Source organism: Alligator sinensis, unplaced genomic scaffold (genome assembly GCF_000455745.1).
Source record: "Alligator sinensis unplaced genomic scaffold, ASM45574v1 scaffold872_3, whole genome shotgun sequence".
Classification (NCBI taxonomy): domain Eukaryota; kingdom Metazoa; phylum Chordata; order Crocodylia; family Alligatoridae; genus Alligator; species Alligator sinensis.
Genome location: NW_005842137.1, coordinates 493,599 through 513,613, shown reverse-complemented (window position 1 = coordinate 513,613; position 20,015 = coordinate 493,599). Strand labels below are relative to the sequence as shown.

Genomic DNA, 20,015 nt, shown 5'->3' with positions numbered 1-20,015 from the left:
GTGCCCACAGCAAAATCCCTGCACCCCCCCCAGCCTCCACTGGTGCTGCCAATGGAGAATTGGGACTCGTTAGACCAGACTCTGGAGCCTCTCGCTCCCCCCCACTTCCATGCAGGCTGCGAGCAGGAGCAAAAGTGCTCAGAGGAGCCTGTGACCCCGGCCTCTAGCATGGGTTTGGACTATCGTAGGCCACATCCTCACCTGCAGCGGTCTCCGTAGCCACAGAACCCGTTCTGGAAATACCTACAGATCTGGGCCGACTTCCTGTCGTGCAAGAAACGGCAGTTCTGACCCCATCTGCAGGCTCCGCGGGCAAAGTTCCTGTGGGAAAGGCAATTACATGCACTCACATGACGGACCAGCACAGCAGAGCAGCCCCGGGGCTGCCACCACACAGCCCCCTCCAAGCGGCACTTGCAAAGCCACTCCGGCCCCAAACTACAGGAGCAGCCCCGGGGCTGCCACCACACAGCCCCATCCAAGCGGCACTTGCAAAGCCACTCTGGCCCCAAACTACAACGAGCCCCCTGCTTCCCACGCCTTTGCAAGCACTGTTCAGTTGGAGAGGGCAGGCCTGTTGGAGGCTGCAGAAATGTGACCCCATGTTCCCCTGGGCCCACATAGCCAGCAAGGTTCACCCAGTGCAAGCCAGGCTGCTCATGGCAAGAGGTTTCTCTCTGCCCAAGCTTTTGTATCCTATCCAGTGCTAGTTTGTTTCAAGTTAGCCAGATCAGCTCATTCATGAACCATAAGTGGCCCTACAACGGGCATGTACCCTCCAACCCACACTTTTCAGCCCGAGGGTTCAGATACTTCCAGATCTTCCGGCAGGCATCCTACGTGCAGGCACAAGCCTGGAGGCGTGGGGCTCGGATGCCCCCAAGTTTCACTGGCCCTTGGTGTATGGCCACAGGAGCAAGCTAGGGAGCGACAGCCACCATAGCGCAGGGGAGGACGGGGCGGTTTTTCCCCCATGGATACTGCACTGGGCACCCTGAAGCAGCCTGGCTGGCTGGGATGCCAAAGCCCCAGGGCAAGGAGGGGAACAGACCAGGAGCACTCCCTAGCCCTCAGGCCATCTCAGCTCAGAGAGGACCCCCATCCTCCATCGCCCGACAGCCTGGACAAAGGAAGATGCCTGGAGAGTCGGGCACCCCCTGGGGGAAGTGGAAGAGAAAAAACACTCATCCCAAAATGGCTGTGCCCCTTTGCAGCCCCCGCCTCCGGACCAGCTTCCAGGCATCCACCACCCCTGGGGCTTTCACACCCACATTTCAGACTCCAGGATGCAGCAGCCACCCACTGGTGCTAAAAACAGCACAAAGAAACCTTAACCAAAAGGGAAGTCCTGAGCCAGGCACTGGGGAAACCCAGCAGGGAGAAAACACCAGTGCCTTAAGCTCTGCTGCTTTTGCAGTCAGCATCCACCATACAAACCTCTGGCCCTGGGAAGTCTGGGCAGACCCATGCCCAGCCAGGCAGGAGCAGCAGGGCCTCTAGAGCCAGCACAAAGGGTTAACTCCAGAGCCTGCTTAGGGCCAGCTGCAACCCCCCCCCATCCAAGAGCCACCCAGCCCCAGCAAGCAGGGCAGAACCTCAGGGCACTGCCAGCCTGCAGCCAGGAACCCCCTTACCTGCACAACACCCTTGCACAAGACCCCCTGCTGCCTTGAGCCCCTCCTGCACCCACCACTGCCCCAGGCTCCATCTTGTAGGTTGCCAGCTCTAAAGGCCAGCTGGCCCCTCCAGAGGTATTTATGGCAGGGGAGGGGTTTCACACCAGCCCTCCCCCAGGGCTGGGCCTCTGCAAAAGGGAGCACCTAGCTCAGCCCTAGCTTATCAGATGCACCTCCTCCCTCCCCCCTGATGTGATCCTCAGCAGGAGGTGCATGGGGCTGGGGGGTTACACCCAGAGCTGTAACCCCTTCAGTGCTGGGCTGGGAGAGGGCCAGCTGTGTTCCTACTCATGGAGATGGAAAGCAGGGTAGACAGCAGCATCCAGGGCAGGGGGGTGCCCCCTCTCCCAGGCACTGCAGACAGCTGGTGCCTGCAAAGAGCAGGGTGTTCTTGTGGTTGAGCAATAGGAGAGCTGGGTGCAGCCCCTAGCTATGCTATAGCCACCCTAGACAAGTCTTTTAATCTCTTGCTGCCTCAGTTTCCCTCTCTCTTATTGAAGTTAACTCTTCCTCCTTTTGCCCACCTGTTTATGTAGGTGGTGAGCGTGTGGGGGGCAGCAACCCCTCATAGCCAGGGGTGCCTGACAGAGCCATGAGATGGGCATCTTGCTGAGCTCCAGGGCTGTGAGTTCAGGATCGGGATCAGACCCCTGCTTGCCCCAGCTCTGGAGCTGGCACCTGGTCATGGGGGCTGGGCAGCCAGGATGCCGGCCACACCACTCCCTCACCTTCTACTGGCTGCAAAAAAACTGGTCTGCCATAATTCGGCTAGTCCATTGTACTGCTGGGCTTGGGAAAGCCCCTGACCATATGTGCAGCACCTAGTGCAAGGGCACCATGAGCTGCCACTAATGCAGCCCTAAAACCTGGGGCGGGGCAGGACAGGGCAGGGACGAGTGAGTTGTTTGTGCCCGGGCAAGTCTTCGCTGTGTAATGCAACAATGGGTTAAGTGCTTTGTTTTTCTCCCGTACCCCCCTTGCCTCCCCCATCAGTGCCCCTCTTCTCTTTTCCTCTCCCTCCCCTGCCCTTTGTATTCTAATCACTGCTGCCTATTTAGAGGCCCTGCTTCCTGCACTCCCTTCTCAGCATCTGATGAAGGAAATGGCTGCTTACTTGGTTAGTCTATCCTATGCACACCCACCCTGTCTTTGGCCTAATGCAGCCAGGCTTTCAACTGGTACAGCTGGGATACAACTGAGAAGCAACCTTCTCCCTCCTCAGTTGCCCTGTATGAGGTCAAGCGCAGTCTGAGCTAAGCCCAAGTTAGAACCAAAGCATTAGTTTTATCCTAATGGTGAGGATGAATTTGACTGCTTGAAAGCAAGTAGGCAGTTACCACCTGTGAAGCAAAGAGGAAGAGGCAAGAGATAAGCTACAATGGGGCCACGAAACCATTGGTTTTGATGCCCGGTAAAATCGTGGCGCTCTGTTGGCAGGCTTTCTGAAGGTATTGTATAGGTTTCCTTTGGGGACAGAGTGCAGGGCAGGGTGGCACCTTACAGACTGACTGGTTCAGAGAAGCAGGAGCTTTCATAGACAAAAGCCAACTTGAGGACAAAGACAGGATCAGGCATGGGCTGGTAGTTGTGCCAATAGCGTGATCCCCCTGGTGTTAGGGCATCGCTGTCCTACTGCAGGTGGTGCAGTGGGTGAGGATAGCCCAGGTTATGGGGGTAGGCACCTGTGGGACTCTGGACTCAGCTGAGTGCGGTGACAAGGTCTGGTCACATCTGGGGTGGGTGTCAGTGGAGCCACTGGCTTCTGTTGGTGAGTCTTCACCAGGAGCAAACTACCTTGTCCTTAGCTTGGGCTGGTGCTGCTGGTTCCCCAGACCAGATGAAGGCACTGGAAACCTAGAGGCTTGTCTCCCATCTTCCCCAGTATACACAAAATACCGCCCCCCCCCGCACCACACTTTATATCCCTGGATCCCCACACCCCCAGCAGCAGCGTTGTCTCTGCTGTGACCCACACACCCCTGCAGAGACTGCACCAAAGGGATCCCCGGGACAGTCACTGCCCTGCTGCTTGCTCCTTCCCCCATGCTCTGCATACAAGGAAATAAGACTGTGGAAATAGCAAAGAATGCTGGCTCCCCACTTTGAGTCATTTGGGAGCTTGCCGGAGGCCTCAGCCAACTGCTCCGCTTCTGCGCTCAGAGTTTGGTGATAAGGTGCCCATGGTCCATGGGGCTCTGCTGGCCCAAGGGGTTCAACCCCCCATTCACACTCTGTACTGTTTCCCATCCTGCTCCAGCTGCTCTCCGGGCCTCAGGTACTCTGCCCACTGTAGCAGGTAACAGCCTGGAGAAGTTTTCCCTCCCCAAACATGTTTCAAGCCAGACTGGCTGTATTTAATGCAGGGATAAACTGCTCCATCCTGGTAGCAGTAGTGCTAGGCTATTGCTGTACACGGACAGCAGCACAGTTAAGGCAAGAAGCAGAGCATGACATGGTACCTGACCCCCCATCACATCCCCCAGCAAGCCTGAATGGGTGCATCAGGTCCAAGGCACAGATGAACCCAACCCCTCATTTCGGTTTCCAAAGCTTGTGCGAGCTACACATTTCACTCCCCCAAGGAGCTAATTGTGCTGCCTTTAGAGCCTCCACTATGCTTCCTTTTCTTTTGTGTAAGTAGCACCATTACCATTCATAGCATTTGAACGACAATCACTGAGATGAATGGGGTAGTTCACAACCCATTGTTTCGGGCTGCAAACAGACGGGGCTTGTATGGGGTCCCACTCACCTTCCTCCACAGCTTAACACTTGGATAAAAGCCAAGACTCTGGGGAGCTGTGTGCTCACCCCATGCCCTTTGTGCCACCCTCTCCTCAGCCCAGGACTCTGCTTGCTGTCTGGAGGTGTGTGTCTGGGCCCCAGGGGAGATGGTATGACCTTCTCTGCCTTGAATGACTTGGTGTAATTATAGGGTGAAGGCCTGTCTCATGCCCTGCAGGCAGGCTGACCCCTGGGAGCATCTTCCTACAAACCTACAAATGCTTCTAAATGCAAGGATCTTGCTTGCTACATACACAGTTTAGGGCGATAACAATCTTGGCTACACAATTTATTTGCTTTTGAGTCCTCCCTCAAGCTTGCTCCTTCAGCCTTGCTGGCTATGGTCAAGTGAGATCTGCACGTAGGACACCTGCCATGGATTTGGCAGTAGTGTCTGACGTCTGGAAGGAAGGACACTTGCTGGTGGTAGTGCCGCACAGGCACGAACAATTAAGCTCTGCTCAGTCAAAACTTGGAACCTCGTTTGGAACTGATTTGGACTGGAAACAAAATTCAAAAAAGAAAAAAGCAAGGGCAAGATCTGTGCTGTAGCTCCTGCCCTCCCCAGCTCCCGTGACAAGTCATGAAATACAAGCTCAGTGGATTCGGAGAGGGCTGCTAAGTTGCGGTTATCCTTGCCAAGTCGCACTCCTGATCATCTCGTCCACGCGCTCAACAACCTTCTTGTACCTGCCGCCTTCAAGCCGGTTCATGACTAGCAGCTTCCAGACTTCACAATCCTGAAGGAAGTGCTGGAAAAGCATGCCGTGTACCAAATCAAGGACCCAGCACCACCCACCCTGCACAGAAATCGGTGCCGAAGCTGCAGCGGGGTCTGTCGATCCCAGATCAGCCTCGTCAGCCGTCTTCAGACCCACAGATGAGGCGATCGTGGAAGACAATCATCCTCGACTGCGAGGGATTGCCGATAATGATGATGATGATGATAATGACAAGCTCAGTTTTAAGGCTTCGAAACACTCACCTGCTCCTGCTGCCACTGACCTCAGCAGCAGAACTTCAAGAAGGGAGAAATGAACCCAGAGAAGGGGATTTCCTCCATGATGTCCAATCCTACTCCCGTTGAATGGGGCCTGTGAGAGGGAGCCTATGCTCTTCTCCCAGCCTGCGCTCCGGGCCCTAAGCAACATAGGGGCCTCCAGGCAGAGACAAAGCCTGTGATGTAGCTCCACATGCTCCCATAGCTGATCCATCAGACTTTTTATCAAGGATGGAGCCTTGCTGGTGAAGTGTCGGGGATGCCAGCTGAGCATAGTAGAAAGCACTCTCAGTCAGGCTGTTGCCCAGCCAAAGTCCAAGTTGGTACTGCGCAGCTTGGCCCCCACAAAGTCCTGACGGTGCAACTCCGCTACCTGGACTACAGTGCCAGAGCACAAAGCAAATGCTGGGGAGGCACCAGCTGCTGACAGGATCAGGGATGTAGACCTCTCTGCACTGCACAGCAGACACTTGAAAGAGCCCTGGGCCAGAACTAGCATCTTCTTGCTCCCAAAGACACAGGGTGCAGTCTCCTAGTAGACTGAGAAGGCATGTATAAGACTTTCCAACCCCATTCAGGACACCCCCCACTCTCCTCAGCTCATTGCAGTGCCAATACCGTTATGTGCAGATGGGCATGGCCCCCAACCACGTCTCCTTAGAAGGACCCTGTCCTGCCAGCTGCTGTGCACCCTCATTTGCCTCTACCTCAGTGGGAGAATGAAGTGCTCAGCATAACCTCTGGATGAGAAGCCCTGATGCAGTAATAAAGTTCTCTCTCAGAATACCCACTGCGTTCAAACGGACTCAAGTCTTGACTGGCATCAAGAAGCGGAATTGGGACCAAGATGAGTAGAATACCCAGGAGCGTTGGCCAAGGATGTGTTGGCTGAAAAGCAGAGAAAGGAACAGTAATAGTTTAATTTAAAAGGCAATCAAAGGATAGTGGCAGGCTGGAGTGAGCAGAGGAAGACTCAGAGGATTTTTTCCCCTTTGCTCAGACAAGCTTTCTTCAAGGCCACTTGAGCTATCAAGCAAGCAGGAACTTACTCCTGATACCCTCCAAGGCCATTTCAGACTCACAGGGAACTCAAAGGAGGCAGGAGGGGGATCCTGGCAGTGTCTTAGCAAATAGGTTAAACATTAACACCTTAACCCCTGGCTTAAACCATCAAAACCAAAAAGTGAATGTAACATCACCAGCCCATAGGTGTGCCAGGCTGGGAGAACCAGGCTGCCCGCAGCTTGCACCAACACAGCCCATCTGTCCCCTACCCCCCAGCTCAGCCAGGGTGGGAGCAGAGGGGCATTTGTACCTGGCTCCTTGCAGTGCGCTCTGTACTCTGTGCCCCTAGCACCAAGCTCTGCATGGCTGGCCAGTGCTGGCTGCTGACTGCAGTTGCCCCCCACCCCACGCTGCAGAAAGTACCGATCGAGTCTGATCGTTTTTCATAATCACTGTGGATCAGTGCTTGTGCTGCACCTAGCACAAGGGGGCACCGACCCACAACCAGGACTACAGTAATATCCCTGCTCCTACTCACACTACATGCAAACAGCCCCATTCGAGTAAGTGGAACAACCCACATGAGCGATTCCTGGTCCACATAGCACGGCTACCATCACCACCACCACCGCCAGCATCACGGTGTCACAAAGATGCGTCACAAAGATGTGGAACGTGGCAGAAGCTGTTCTGCTGACAAAGTTATACCAGCTTCCTGAGTGCACGCATCCTGGACAGAAGCCCTCTCCTGGCAGCACATCACCTTCCAGAACAGGGTTTTTGCTGGCACATCTACCTTGGCGAGGGGAGGGTGTGTGAGATCTACACTGGTGTACTATTGGTGGTATGGTTATGCATGATCAGTGCCCCCGGCCCACCCTGAAGGAACAGGGTGTGGACCAGGCCCATCCACACCCCGATGTGGCAACAGGGGAGCATCATAGCTGCAAACTCCCAGACACGGCCATTCCCAGCAAAAGCTCTTTGGCACTTCCTTCCCCAGGGAGGCTGGAAGGTGCAAGATCCTTCAACAAAAGTATTACAAGGCTCTGAAAGTGTCTTAAATATTTAGTTCATATTTATTTAAAGTTAAGTCAGTCTGTGGACACTATTTATATTATTAAAAACACTTGGAGGTTTGTACTTCTAGCAAAAATATACATTTCAGTTTGAGGATTATTACAACATTGAAAGAGAGCAAGGGTTCCTCCAGCATCGCCCGGGGTGAGGGGGCCGGGCATCGCAACAGCCTCTCTGTTCACAGCATCCGGGCATCCAGTGCAGGGGGAGAGGGGAGAAAACAGACCCAGGGAAGTACCGGTCATGATTTGATCACAGCCCGGAGCTGGCGCTTCTCCAGCTCTGTTCACAAGAGGACTTAAAAAGTGCTGAACAAGCTGGATCAGCCTCACAACACCCCTGTGAGGTAGGGAAGGGAAATGGCTGTTCCAATAATACAGATGGGGAAACTGAGGCCCAGAGGGAGGGAGAGAAGAGCAAGTCTGCGCAGCCCCCTGTCCTTGATCATGCTCTATTTGCTGAACACGTTACCCATCTGCAGGTGGGGCATGGAGATGGCACCAGGACCATCCCTCGGACCCATGGAGCTCTGTGCTAGCCCCACCTGCCCGTTTGGAGGCACGCAGTCAGGCTGCCCAGCAAGCATGGGGAGGGAAGCAAAGCACCTCCCCACTTTGGATTTTTAACTTATTGCACCAGGGAAATTTGCTACCTCAGAAAGGGCTTGTCCCACAGCACCGTACAGTAACCCCAGCATGTTGTGCTGCAATTACTGGCAGGCTCTGCAGGGTCAATACATCATCTCTGGGTAGGGGGGCATCCCCCTTTCCCTTCCCCAGCCACTTGCTGCCCCTGACTTGGGTCCAGCTGCCTCGTATCAAACTAAACAGATTCTGCCCATGGAAGTGCTCACACAGATGGGATCCTGGGTGACCGCCATCACCCCTGGCAGAAAACCAGACACATCCCTGGTTCAATCCTCTCTTCTCCTGGAGACAGAGACTCAAACACTGCTTCAGTGTGGCTGCAGCGGGAGGGGGCAGGTCCCTCTCAGCTGCATGACAGGTGTTTTTGTTACTGCTGCTAGAAGGTGCAAGGGAAGCTCGCTCAAGGTTTTGCCGGTCACGGAGCCTGAGAGCGAAGCTGGTGCCCACAGCTGCCAGAACAAGTCCCTGCTAATGATACCAAAGCACTATGGAAGCACGATGTTATGGGAGGCCAGCTGCCCTAGGTCATCCCAGGACTCCCCTGAAAAGCCCCAGTCTTGTCATGACAACAAACAGGGCATTCCCCCCTCCTGCCATAAATACTCGGTATTTATACTGCACTGTACAAACACTAGCTGGCTCCCCTTCAACCCTTGCAAGGGAGATTCAAGTTTCATTAGACTCACTCATGGGTCGGGGAAACTGAGGCACAGCGGTTACGTGGCTTGCAAGTTAGCGGCTGAGCCAGAGTCAGGCGTTCTCCCAGGCCTGAGCTGGAGTTGCCCTCCAGCAGGAGGTCTCCCCAACACTGCAATGTCAATGCCTGGTCTGGTTTTAGCATTAGAGATGGGAGAGATATACAAGGTCATGCAGCCTGTGGTCAACTCCCTCAGGCCACAAAGGGTCTGTAGAGGAGGGTGTGGGGTCAAAGCAGTGCATTCACTAAGGTCTTTACACTACTATAACAACTCTCCACCTGGAGCTAACCTCCCTTCAGGACCCAATGAATAGCATCAGAGCAGGGGGCAGGGCTTTGCCTTCTTGGCCACTGGCCTCATCCAATGCATCCTTGAAGGGGCCTCACCTGCAAGGCCAGATTTCTCTCTCTGGACAGCTGCCTCCTCTCACTGGGCTGCTGGGTCAGGAGAGCTACCCACAGATCCAGAAACCTGGATCTCTGTCCAAGTGGCAGTCAGCCGACTCGGGAGTCCAAGACCCTCAACTCAGGGTGTGCAAGGCCAAACCTGCCTCCATGCTACTCCAGTAACCCACCCCAACTCTGGCCAGGGAGGGAACACACCTCTCTCTCCAGCAGGAGAAGTGAGCCTCCACAGCCCATTCAAAGCTCACTGTCTGTGCCAAGGATGCCAATGAAAGTGCCAGTGGTGGTAGCTGTAGTGAAGTGGACACCTGTCTAGCAGGAACTGGATCTAGAACAATGACTTCATTCCCGACAGGCCACTCAAGAGCCATTAGGTGATCTACACGCTACAGACCAGGACTGGTTCTGAGATGAAGACCTGAGAGTAAAAAGTACTCTCCTCTCTCTTATGAGCTCAGATTCATCCAAGCCTTCCTTCAGGCTAGAAATGACCCAGCTCCCCGCTCCTCTTCTTCCACAATTGCTCCAAGCAAGCTGGAGCACTGCCTAATGGGGGCCATAGCTATGAAAACCCTAGTGCTGCCCTGCTCTGCTCTCTGTTGCCTGCTTCACAACACTGAATCCTTTTCATCCACCCACTAGCAGGGACTCAGGCCCTTGGGGCAGTTCAAGTCCGCCCCAGATTGGATAATGGACTCAACAGAAGTTCTAGCACTGGCTCTGAAGACCCAGGTGAGCCAACCTCCATCTCACCTCTCCCTTCCTTCCCCAAGTTTCAGCTTCTAGGCCAGTGGTTTTCAATGTGTGGTCTGCAGATTCCTGGGCACCCACAGACTATGTCTAAGGGGCCCACGAAAGATGACTATGATCAATCAAAAGTATGTAAATACCCACACTGACAATTCAAAGGGGTCCCCCCACCTCCATTTGAAATTTTTTAGGGGTCCACAAATGAAAAAGGGTTGAAAACCACTGTTCTAGGTGAATATAGGAGCACGTGCCAAGGGGCAGGTGCCTTTGAAATTACGGGTTAACAAGGACTAACTCAGGCCACGCGAAGGCTCACACATGTAAGGGAGCAGTATGGAAGGCAGGCGAGGACACATCTCTAGTAGAAAGCATGTCTGCCCTAGGCATTCAGGGGGAGAGCAGCAGGTCTGTCCCCTGAGGAAGCATCGTACCCTTCTCCAAACACTCACAGTTTTCTCTGGGGGACTTGTACCCTGAGAGCTGCTTGCTTCTGTGACGGTCTTAGACCTCATGGCTCAGGACTGATAGCCTGTGGAGTGCAATACAAATAATACACAGCAGCTGCGAGATCTCAAGTGCAGTTCTGGGCCTGCAGATACTGGAGCTGCTCCTTGGTCTTCCTACATCAGACCATCCCCTTGCTGCCGCTCTGTGGGCCCAGTGCTCCCACAGCCTGTCGACCTGGGTGGAAATGCACCAGCCGCTCCTGAGGCAGCTGGGCTGTAGCAATGGAAACGGGTTTCACCCTTTAAGGTTGGTTAGTGCATATTAACGGAAGCCCTGGCCTACCCCGCGGTAACTGCAAAGTCTCATGGTGCTTTGCCCTATGTACCGTGTGTACTGATCATATAGAAAACAGTTTCCAGTAGAAGAAAATGGAAGACAGGGAAAGGGATTCTTTGTTGTTGCACAAAGAGTTCGGCAAGGGGTCGATGGCTTTAATCTCTCTCATAAATAAGCGCTCCTCAATACATGTCCTTGTAGATCTCCTGCAGGAGTGGGTGCAGTGAAGTTTCTGTCTCTGTCTTCTTGATCTTCTGCACCAGCTGTGCGTGCTCCGTCACTAGCTGCCGCAGGTCAGCCATCTTCTGCAGCAGCTTGGGGAAGAGGTACTGGGCGTCAGGGTGGTTGGTCTGCAGGTGGAACTCCAGGGCTCGGAGGATGTTGTCCTGTATATCCTCCACCAGCTTCACGTTCATCAGGCCAGGGCGGTCTGTAGGAGAGAATTGACACAGCTTAAAGCATAGGCCAAGCATGACTCTCATTAAAATGAGTGGTTCTCAATCTTTTTAGGCTGAAGGCACCTCTCAGAGAGCGTCCCTTCCCTTTTAGCTTTTGCTTCTTTCTTGACTACAGAAAAATAATACAGCAGTTCTGTTACAAAGCACTTGAAAAGTCCACAGCAGGACAGAGTGTTTTTGACCCGGTGGATTCCTATTTGAAATCTCTGGGTTTATCCTGTGAATCACACATAGGTGTTTGCACACCTAGCAGCGCAAAGACCTTAAGGAATGCTTTGATCCCTTTGCATGACACCCTTAAAAGGATCTTGTGGGGCTGGCTTTTTTTTGAGAATCACAGTATTAAACATTAGCCACAGGGGAGCACACAGGGCACTCCTAACCAGCCTGCCCAAACTTATGCACTGAGTCAGCATCAGAGAAGAAGCCAGAAGTCCTTGGTCCCTAAACAACTCCTGTCACAGCACGTTCTGGGCATGGGGGCTTTAACCCCATTTCTATATTTGTTACAGCCTCACCTCATGGTGGTGACAGGAAACACCAAGGTGTGTACAGCCAGTGCAGCAGAGAAGCTGGAAGGCTTTGATTTCAGGTCTATGCAATTCTCCTTTTTATGAATTCACCAGATCCAAACTTCAGCTCTAGCCAGCAGATCACCCGCCCAGCAGCAGGGTCTTGCTCTCCTCAGGAAGAGCCTCACATCGACCCCACAACCTGCCAAGGAGTCTCCATGCTCCTCCCCCAGCAATCATGCCACCCACATGGCTACCAGGCCCAGACTCACCTCCACAAAGGATTATGGCAGCCACAAACAGAGCCAAGTCACTGTCGTCCAACTCCAGCGAGTTGAACTTCACAGCGAACTCAAACTTGGGCTCCATGATCTCGCTGAAGGGCTTGCGCAGGCTACGCAGAAACTCACGTGTCACAAACCCATTTCCGTTGGCCACTAGAAGCCCATCCTTGTTCATGATAGAGGCCAGCATGGCAAAGATGGCCTCATGCACCCCATACTTCAGTAGAGTCACTTGGTCATTCAGGTAGAGGCCAACGAAGCTGGGGATGCTCTTGGCAAACTCCGTGAGCTCCCGCACAGTCTCCACAGTGGTGCACTGGCAGCGATAGAAGACGTGGACTCCGATCTCTTTGTATGGGGGGATCCCATTCACCAGCTGTTTCCACACCAGCCCCTTTTCTGCCTGCCACAAGGTGTCCATGTCATGGATCACAAAAGGCTACGTGAAAGAGAAGTGAAAGGTGAGATCTCCGCCACAGGGCTTCAAAGTCCCAGCTATACCAAGCACACTGATCTGTCTCTGATACCGAAAGCGATTCAGAACACTATCCTATTAATTAACATAATAGCGTAAGAACTGGTATTTACTGGGTCAGACCAAAAGTCCAGTTTGCCCAGTCTCTGTGTCACACAATGGCAGAGAGCAGATGCTAAAAGGGAGAGCAAACAGGGTATGATCAGGTTTTTTCCCCCCACTGTTCCTCTCTCATTTGCAGGCTCCAGCATTTAAAGTCTAGGAATTTCTGATTCAAAGGCTGTATTCCTACCTCCCATGCTCAATAGCTATTGATGCCCCTTTCCTCCAAGGCTGTGTCTAATCCCTTTTTGAATCTGGCTAAACTGTCAGCTTCCGCAACATCTGGTGCCCACAAATCCCACGCTTCAAAGACATGATGAGAAAAATAACTTCCTTTTGTTAGTTTTAAACTTACTACCTACTAGTTTCATTTTGTGACCCCTAGTTCTTGTTTTGTGAGAGACGGTAAATAACAACTCCCTATTTACTTTCTCTTTGCCATTTAATATTTTGTAAACTCTTATCATGCCCTCCTTCAAATGTCTCTCTTCTTAACTGAACAGGCCTGGCCTCTTTAGTCTCTCTTCACATGGAAGACTCCATACCAGTCATCATCCCTGTTCCCCTTCTCTGTACCTTCACTACTCCTTCTGGTATCCCTGGTATCCACAGTATCTCTTTGCCCCCTGCTTTCAAGGACTATGTAGCTCGTGGTGGGAACCCAGTGATAAGAAGAGTGATGGATCATGTGGGAGTCTCTAGGCAGCATCACAGCCACTCACATGGAGTGAGCCTGTGCTCTGAGGCTGGTCACCCTGCTCCTGGTTAACCAGCAGCACGGCTGGATGCAATAAAGCCCATTGAGTCACTAGCCTGGAGACACTCACCTAGCCCATTTGCTGGCTAAGTTACTGCCGGGGTGCTTCCCTGCTGGTGTTTTTGAATTCTGGGCTGCACACTGCTGCTGCAGCCAGAGCCTTGGGAATCCTGCCACAGCACGAGCAGCACTGCAGCACTCCATGCAGCTGGAGATGCTCATTTGCTCCTGTGTTAGATTCTTCTAGCGCTGAAACCCAGGACTGGTAGGGATAAGCAGCACTTCTGGGAGCCAGGGCCCTCCGAGATGCCTACATGTGTACTGGGTCACGCATTCAAGGGTTTAATCATTTTGCATAGCTTCCCAATGCTGCTTCAGTTGCTCCTGGGTCAACCTTGCTAGTGTAGACACTTGGAGAATTTACCCTTGATTACCTGGCAATTCCTTTCCAATCACAGACTCTACAAAGATATCAAAAGAGGAACTGCTGCCATCAGGCTGATGCTCCCACTATAACAATTCTGGGGACCCTGCCATGAAGAAAAGCAGCTTTTTCTCGGCGGGGAGGGCTGAACAGCTAGGATGAATACTGGGCAGGGTTTCCCAGCTCCAGGCCCAGCACACTACACAAATTCTTATAAATAGGGTTCATCTTTGCCCCCAGAGCTGACGGGCACATTTTAACATGAGCACCACACTGGGCTGCGTTCCTCAACAAACAGACATTTTCCCTCACAGCTGGTGAAGAGGCGAGCGCTTTCTGCCTTGGTGCCTTACAGGACAAGTCGCCGGGCCTGGCCCACTACCCAGGTGGTTCAACCATTAGGGAGATCGCAGGATCAAATTTCTGGCCTGGTCTGATCACAGCAGCATTCAAAATACAACTCCAATGCCAAACACTAGAGGGTGAAACACTAGCACAAAGGTCGCCCCAGGCAGGCTGTACCTGTGGGTCTGATCCCGAGGTATCAAATGCTTATGATGGCCCCCGCCTTAAGGTGAGGATGATTGGCCTAGAGCACTGGCCTTCTGCAGCCCACCTAGGGCACTTACCGGGGTGCTGCTGGCCTTCCCAGTCAGGATGCCTCTTGCCTTCTTTTTGGTCATGTTGAAGTTCTTCAGGTAGGCATTGTAGATGTGCTTGGAGAAGGCCTTAAGGTCGGCCACCTGCGGGTTCTGGCAGCTGATCTCACTGGCTGGCTGCCCCGCCACCAGCTTCCTCTTCTCCGCCTCTGGCATGCGGCCAAAGCGGATGGCTGTGACATGACAAAACGGGCATCATAAGGCACTCTGGGAGATGACAACGAGGAACCAAGCAAGGAGAACACGCATATCTTCAGGGCAACTGGGATGCCACTCACCAACAGCAAGGGCTCTGGGTATCTGGGAGCTTTACTATGAAGCTACAGGGGCCCCTGGAAGATTTGAGCTTGTGGCTTAGTGCCGCACCAGCCGTTATCACTATTTTCCAGCAAGGCCCCTGTTCAGAGCTACGCTAGAAGTGCTACGGAATAGTACGGGCTCCCCAGAGACCTGTTTCTTGGACAGGCTCTGTCACGACTGAGGGGAAGACGATGCTTGTGCTTTTGATTATTGCGTTTTTGGACAGAAGACAGAAAAGCCATCTGTGCTGCTGCCTTCTGCTGGGCCAGCTCCGTACGTGGAAAGGAATGGAAACCATCCAGGGCCCATGGACAGCACACAGTCCAGGAACAAACAGCAAAAAAGCAATTCCTTGGTTCAGCAACATGACACGCACTGCAAAGGAAGGGCTCCCAAGCCAGGGCTCCTCCTGCTACAGACCAAGAAGCTCAGCAACCAAGGGGTAGGCTGTGGTGTAAGTACTTTGTTTGGAGGACTTGATTCCCTGGAACTACAGACCTGAACCAACTTGGCCCCTGCTCTGGGTTAGCACCACGGGACAGATCCCAGCCTCCTGCATATCCCGTGTGCTGCTCATGAGGGGATAACTGAGCAGTGAGCAGAGATTCTCTTGCACAGGAGAATCCCTGCTTGTTGTACAACAGACAGCTCTCTGCCTCCTACTTCTGGCCACGTCTTTCTTAGCATGCATGGCAGGGGAAGCAGGGGCATGGTGGGAGCAAGCTGCACTGGGAGGACTTTGCCTGGTGGAATAGCCCCAAATTACAGCAAGCTGCACTGGGAGGACTTTGCCTGGTTGAATAGCCCCAAATTCCCCCTGCCAGTATGAGGAAGGACAACTGTAGAGCTTCTTCGAATTTGCTTTTGGGGCCAAGCTGGCCTCCAACTGCTCCTGGGATGAGAAAGGAAATGAAGCTGAAAGCCACTCATCCCCTGCCTTGCTTCTCAGGACACCAAGCACAACTCAAGGCCGTGGGTGGCTCCAGCTCTGTGTGCCCATGCTTTTCCCAAAAGCAGGACACTTGCTCCGGTGTCTTTCCCTGGCCCACTGTCTTGTGTGTGTGGCTGCTGCCCCCCTTGGGGACAGCCGCGCTGCAGGGCTGCGTGTGCACAGCCAGCAAGGCACTCAGAGGAGAAAGGCTCTCGGGAAGGCAAATGCTGATTGCTATTTGCTCTTTAGGTGCCTAGGCCAGGAGGCACCATGATAGAGGCATGGCTTCAATAAGCAGAGACTGCCCCTACCCTACCACACTCTGCTACAAAGCACAGGTTCCTGGAGGCATCTCTTATTTGAGGCCTGCCTAGGGAGCATTGCTCTGGAGGACATAGGCTCCCAATCTGCTGGAGCCATCAGCAATACTGAGTGCTCAGTCAGAGATGCCTGAAAGGCAGCAACAACCATTCATCCCCTGGAAATCAGGCCCTTTGAAGGGGTTCCCACAATCCCCCAGGCAATTCTGAATATTACACGCAGGTGAGGCTCCCCCCACTCAGACATCATCCCCCTACCCTCGAGGCTGCGGGGGGCCTCACCATTGTGCGACATGCCCAGGGAGAGGCATTTCTGGAAGCGGCAGTACTGGCACTTGTTCCGATTCTTCTTCTGGATCTTGCAGTTCCGTTCGCACTTCTCGTACTCCAGCTTCATGCGGATTGTCCGGCGGAAGAAGCCCTGCGGGAAGGATGGCAAAGGGAGAAGGGGGAAGAACAGCAGCATTAGTCAACAGGGCTTCAGAACCAGCTGAGCTCTACGGTGCTCTGAGCTCAGAGTGGCTCGGACCCTCTTAAAGGTTCAAGGGGGGGTGGAGGTCCAGGCTGCAGGCAGAAAGGCTGCCAAGCCATGAGTGATGTGATCTCAGGTGATCTCAGAACAAACCAAACATCTATCACAAGGGGGAGGAGGGAACAGCTTGCCAAAGAGAGAGATGTTTCGTTTGTGGCTGTCTCTATCTTGCCTGCTGCCGGCAGGGGGAGACAAGCAAGCAAGCAAGCAGCAGCATTCCAAGTCCCAGCCGCTGCCAGCGTTTCCTGAGGAATGTTTGGCAGCCCCCAGATGTCTACTGCAGCCCCTCTGGCATCCGCTGTGGGGGAAGGAATTTTATAATCGCGTCCAGGCGTTGGCCAAACGACCCTACGGCAATAACTATCCACGCTCGCTGCTGACCCATAGCAGAGATCAGTCGGGGAACATCCTGAAAATCTGGCCCCGTGCCCTCACTGTGATAAAAGATTTGCTGAATGAAGCACGATGCAAGGGGTGAGAACCGAGGGGATGCACAACTGGGAAGGCTCATGCTGCGCAGAGCTCAGCTCCTTCACACTTTGGCTGTTGCCTCTCTTCCAGACATACTTCAGGCCCTTTCAGTACTGTCTGCCCCTTTTCACCCTTGGATCAGGCCTTAGAATGGTGTTTGCAATCAATTATTACTGCCTCCCCACTTTGCTACACAGCAAAGTGCCAGACCAAAAGCCCGGCCTGTTACAAAGTTGGTGGCTTCAGATTCAGTTCTCTCAGGTAACAGAAGGGCCCCCACACCTTTCACATTAGACAGAAATTAAACACCGCATGCACCCCATACCTTGCAGCCTTCACATGCGTGGACTCCATAGTGAAACCCCGACGCTTTGTCTCCGCAGACCCTGCACTCCACGTTTAGCGTCCCAGAGGATGCATCCTCACAGCCCATCTGGAGTTGGTCCGACAGGGATGGAGAGGAGCTCTGGGAAAGGTCTACAGGCAAACAGAGAGGTAAACTGGAGGGTCCCTAGCTTGTGACAACAGGCAGATTGACGCTTGCAATTCTGACAGCAGGGCAACTAGGTAAGGGAGGTCTCTCTTCAAGAGGCCGGAGCCCACAGATCATGTTTGGACAGTCAGGTCTGTAGATTAAGGATTGACTTTAAGTAAGGTGCCCCATGCCATGTCAAGCATGTGACCGGCACCAAGCAACAGCTTTCATATACCACCAGAATGCCCACCTGCATGGTATTTTCTTCCTTTCTGTATCCGCATTCAGGCTGGATTTAGCTCTCCTTAAAACTTAGGAACCTAAAATTGTGTGTGGCACTCTAACTTTCCTCTCCCACTGCTCAGTGAATGGTACCTCTCTAGTGGTAGGATTAAGCTTCTCAGGAACTTGGCTCTCAACCAATCCGTTCAAAAAAAAGAAAGATTAAAACTAAACTCCATTCACAGGGAAGATCCTCTGCCCTTTGCAGCTCAGTGCAAAGAAAGAGTCTGATTCCCAGACAATATGGCAGTAGCCAATGCCCCTTCCTTCAGAGGACGGCAAGCTTCCCCCAGCATTTCAGGCACATCATTGAGGGGGGAGAAGAGATTCTTTCCTGACATGAGGTCAGATGCAGCACAGGAAGGGACCCCTCTAACTTTGCCATGGAAATCCTGGTCCTAGCTGTATAGAGTTTCTCTCCATTTTCAGCATCTTACTCCTTCAGGCTGCAAGACTCGTTTCTTTGTGCAGGCATTTCCCTTTCCCTGGAAAGCCAGTACCCACTGTTTCACATGCACATCTCTTGTGTGCCCCAGGGAGCCCGTCTAACTTACCTGTGTAGCTGCTGGAAGGCAGTGAACTATCTGGTCCTCCAGTAGTATCCAAGGCTCCACCTGCTGCTGTCACTGCCTTTTCCTCTTCCTCCTCCTCTTCCCTGACCTCAGGTACTTCCTCCTGTAGCTGTTCCATAACTGATCACCCCTCAGTGCCAGGACTGCAGCCCCTGTCATAGCTCTGGCATCATCTGTGTCTGTCCAGAGATGGACCTTACCAGGCTGTTCCCTTTAGCCTGTGGACACACACAGTGGGGCAATGCAGGGCATCAGCATTAGGACAGTTTTCACACTGAACTACATAGCAGCTGGGAGGAAGAGAGGACAAGCTCAAGCCCTGCTGGTCCCACTCTAGCTTCTGCAACTAGCCAGGGAAGGAAGCAGGGACCTCTGCCAGGTCATTGTTACAGCCAGGAATCAGCAACTTTATGCTCCAGCCTGTGATTCTTACCCGTTCCAATACGGTTTGTTCAGGAAGGTCCTGTCATGAATTCCAGGACAACCAGCAACTTCTAAATGGATTCCCACGTAAAGCCCGGAGCACATAGGTCTTGGCTCCACACCAAACCGGAGGTAGCGACATAGTTCACTGCCATGCAGAGGACCAGAGTGCAAGACGCTGGCCCCATCCCTCACCTGCAGGCCAGGAGGGGCTAGGATTCTGGAGAGAAGTTGCACACACACAATCTGGGGCGCAGGTCTAATAAACTGCTATTGTTGGGTTGGTAGCTGGATCTAATGGCCCTTGCCAGGAAAAGTGGTTCATGGGGGGCGATATAGCGGGGGAACACAGCAAGTGTAAAGGAGGAGACTTCAGCCCCAAACTCCTGGTTGCAGCATTCATTTTTCAGCGATAAGCCCATTCAGGGTCCTGCCCCAGCTTTGCCCATGAATATTCAAATCTGCAGAATCCCACCCAGGACTGCAGGGCAGGAATTAAGCAAGCAACTAAAGGCCCTTGGCCTTGGAGCCTCCAAATAACAAACACTGCTGCAGCCCTGGGCTGAGCCAGCCACAAAGACAGAGAACTTGTCTTGTTCACTTATCTCTACAGGCAGAAGTGCTCAAAGATAAAAGCCCAGGTCTTGGCCAAAACAGACCAGGCAGGTACACACAAGACCAGTGCCAAGCTGCGTTACATATAGTCTTAATGCAAGGCTCTGGAAGCACTTTGAGGGAAGGCCAAGGTCATCTGCTTCCTTCCAGACAGGGACACTGAACCACAGAGAAGCAAAACGAGTTGCCCAAGGTTACATGGGGAGTGAATGGCAGGCTTGGGAGTTCTGCGCAAGGCACCACAGCGATCAAAGCCTAGACCCTTCCACTTAGTAGGCTTAGGTCAAAATTGGGTGGGTGGGGATGGACTGAGAGCTTTAATGAGGGAACTAAGAGAGTGAGGAGAAATCAGACCCAAGGTGCATCAGCCTAGAGTTTGGAAGACCAAGACTGAACGACTGCTCTCAGCCCAATGGCTGCCTACAAGCAACATCTCTGCCCCGGCTACACGCAAGTGTCAGCTTCCTGTGGGCCTCGCAGCTCTGCTGGGATCATGCTGCGAGCGCCAGCCCTCCTAGAGCTGCGTGTTTATTTTTATTCAACGTGTTGTAACTGGCCCCCATTCCTCTGCCAAAAGCAATCTGCTTTAATTTTTT

At 53.1% G+C, this 20,015-nt stretch overlaps 2 protein-coding genes across 8 annotated transcripts in view; both read right to left on the bottom strand.

Moving 5' to 3' along the window:
* LOC102370887 (probable E3 ubiquitin-protein ligase makorin-2) overlaps positions 1 to 1,741 on the bottom strand; it is a 7,245-nt gene extending 5,504 nt beyond the window's left edge. For all 3 annotated transcript variants that reach the window (XM_006025227.2, XM_006025228.2, XM_006025229.2), the window contains exons 1-2: positions 1,635 to 1,741; positions 202 to 321 (exon numbers count right to left, since the gene is read on the bottom strand). In XM_006025227.2, the coding sequence (XP_006025289.1) occupies positions 202 to 321; positions 1,635 to 1,708 (194 nt within the window). In that variant the 5' untranslated portion in view covers positions 1,709 to 1,741. The remainder of the gene's footprint in view (positions 1 to 201; positions 322 to 1,634) is intronic.
* Positions 1,742 to 7,522: 5,781 nt separating this feature from the next.
* Positions 7,523 to 20,015, bottom strand: part of PPARD (peroxisome proliferator activated receptor delta) — a 31,546-nt gene continuing 19,053 nt past the window's right edge. For 3 of the 5 annotated variants that reach the window (XM_025206045.1, XM_025206043.1, XM_014520665.2), the window contains 6 exons: positions 18,364 to 18,599; positions 17,378 to 17,529; positions 16,332 to 16,470; positions 14,469 to 14,671; positions 12,070 to 12,520; positions 7,523 to 11,257 (listed from right to left, as the gene is read on the bottom strand). In XM_025206045.1, the coding sequence (XP_025061830.1) occupies positions 11,010 to 11,257; positions 12,070 to 12,520; positions 14,469 to 14,671; positions 16,332 to 16,470; positions 17,378 to 17,529; positions 18,364 to 18,499 (1,329 nt within the window). In that variant the 5' untranslated portion in view covers positions 18,500 to 18,599 and the 3' untranslated portion in view covers positions 7,523 to 11,009. The remainder of the gene's footprint in view (positions 11,258 to 12,069; positions 12,521 to 14,468; positions 14,672 to 16,331; positions 16,471 to 17,377; positions 17,530 to 18,363; positions 18,600 to 20,015) is intronic. The other 2 variants (XM_014520668.2, XM_014520669.2) reach the window with 1 other exon arrangement.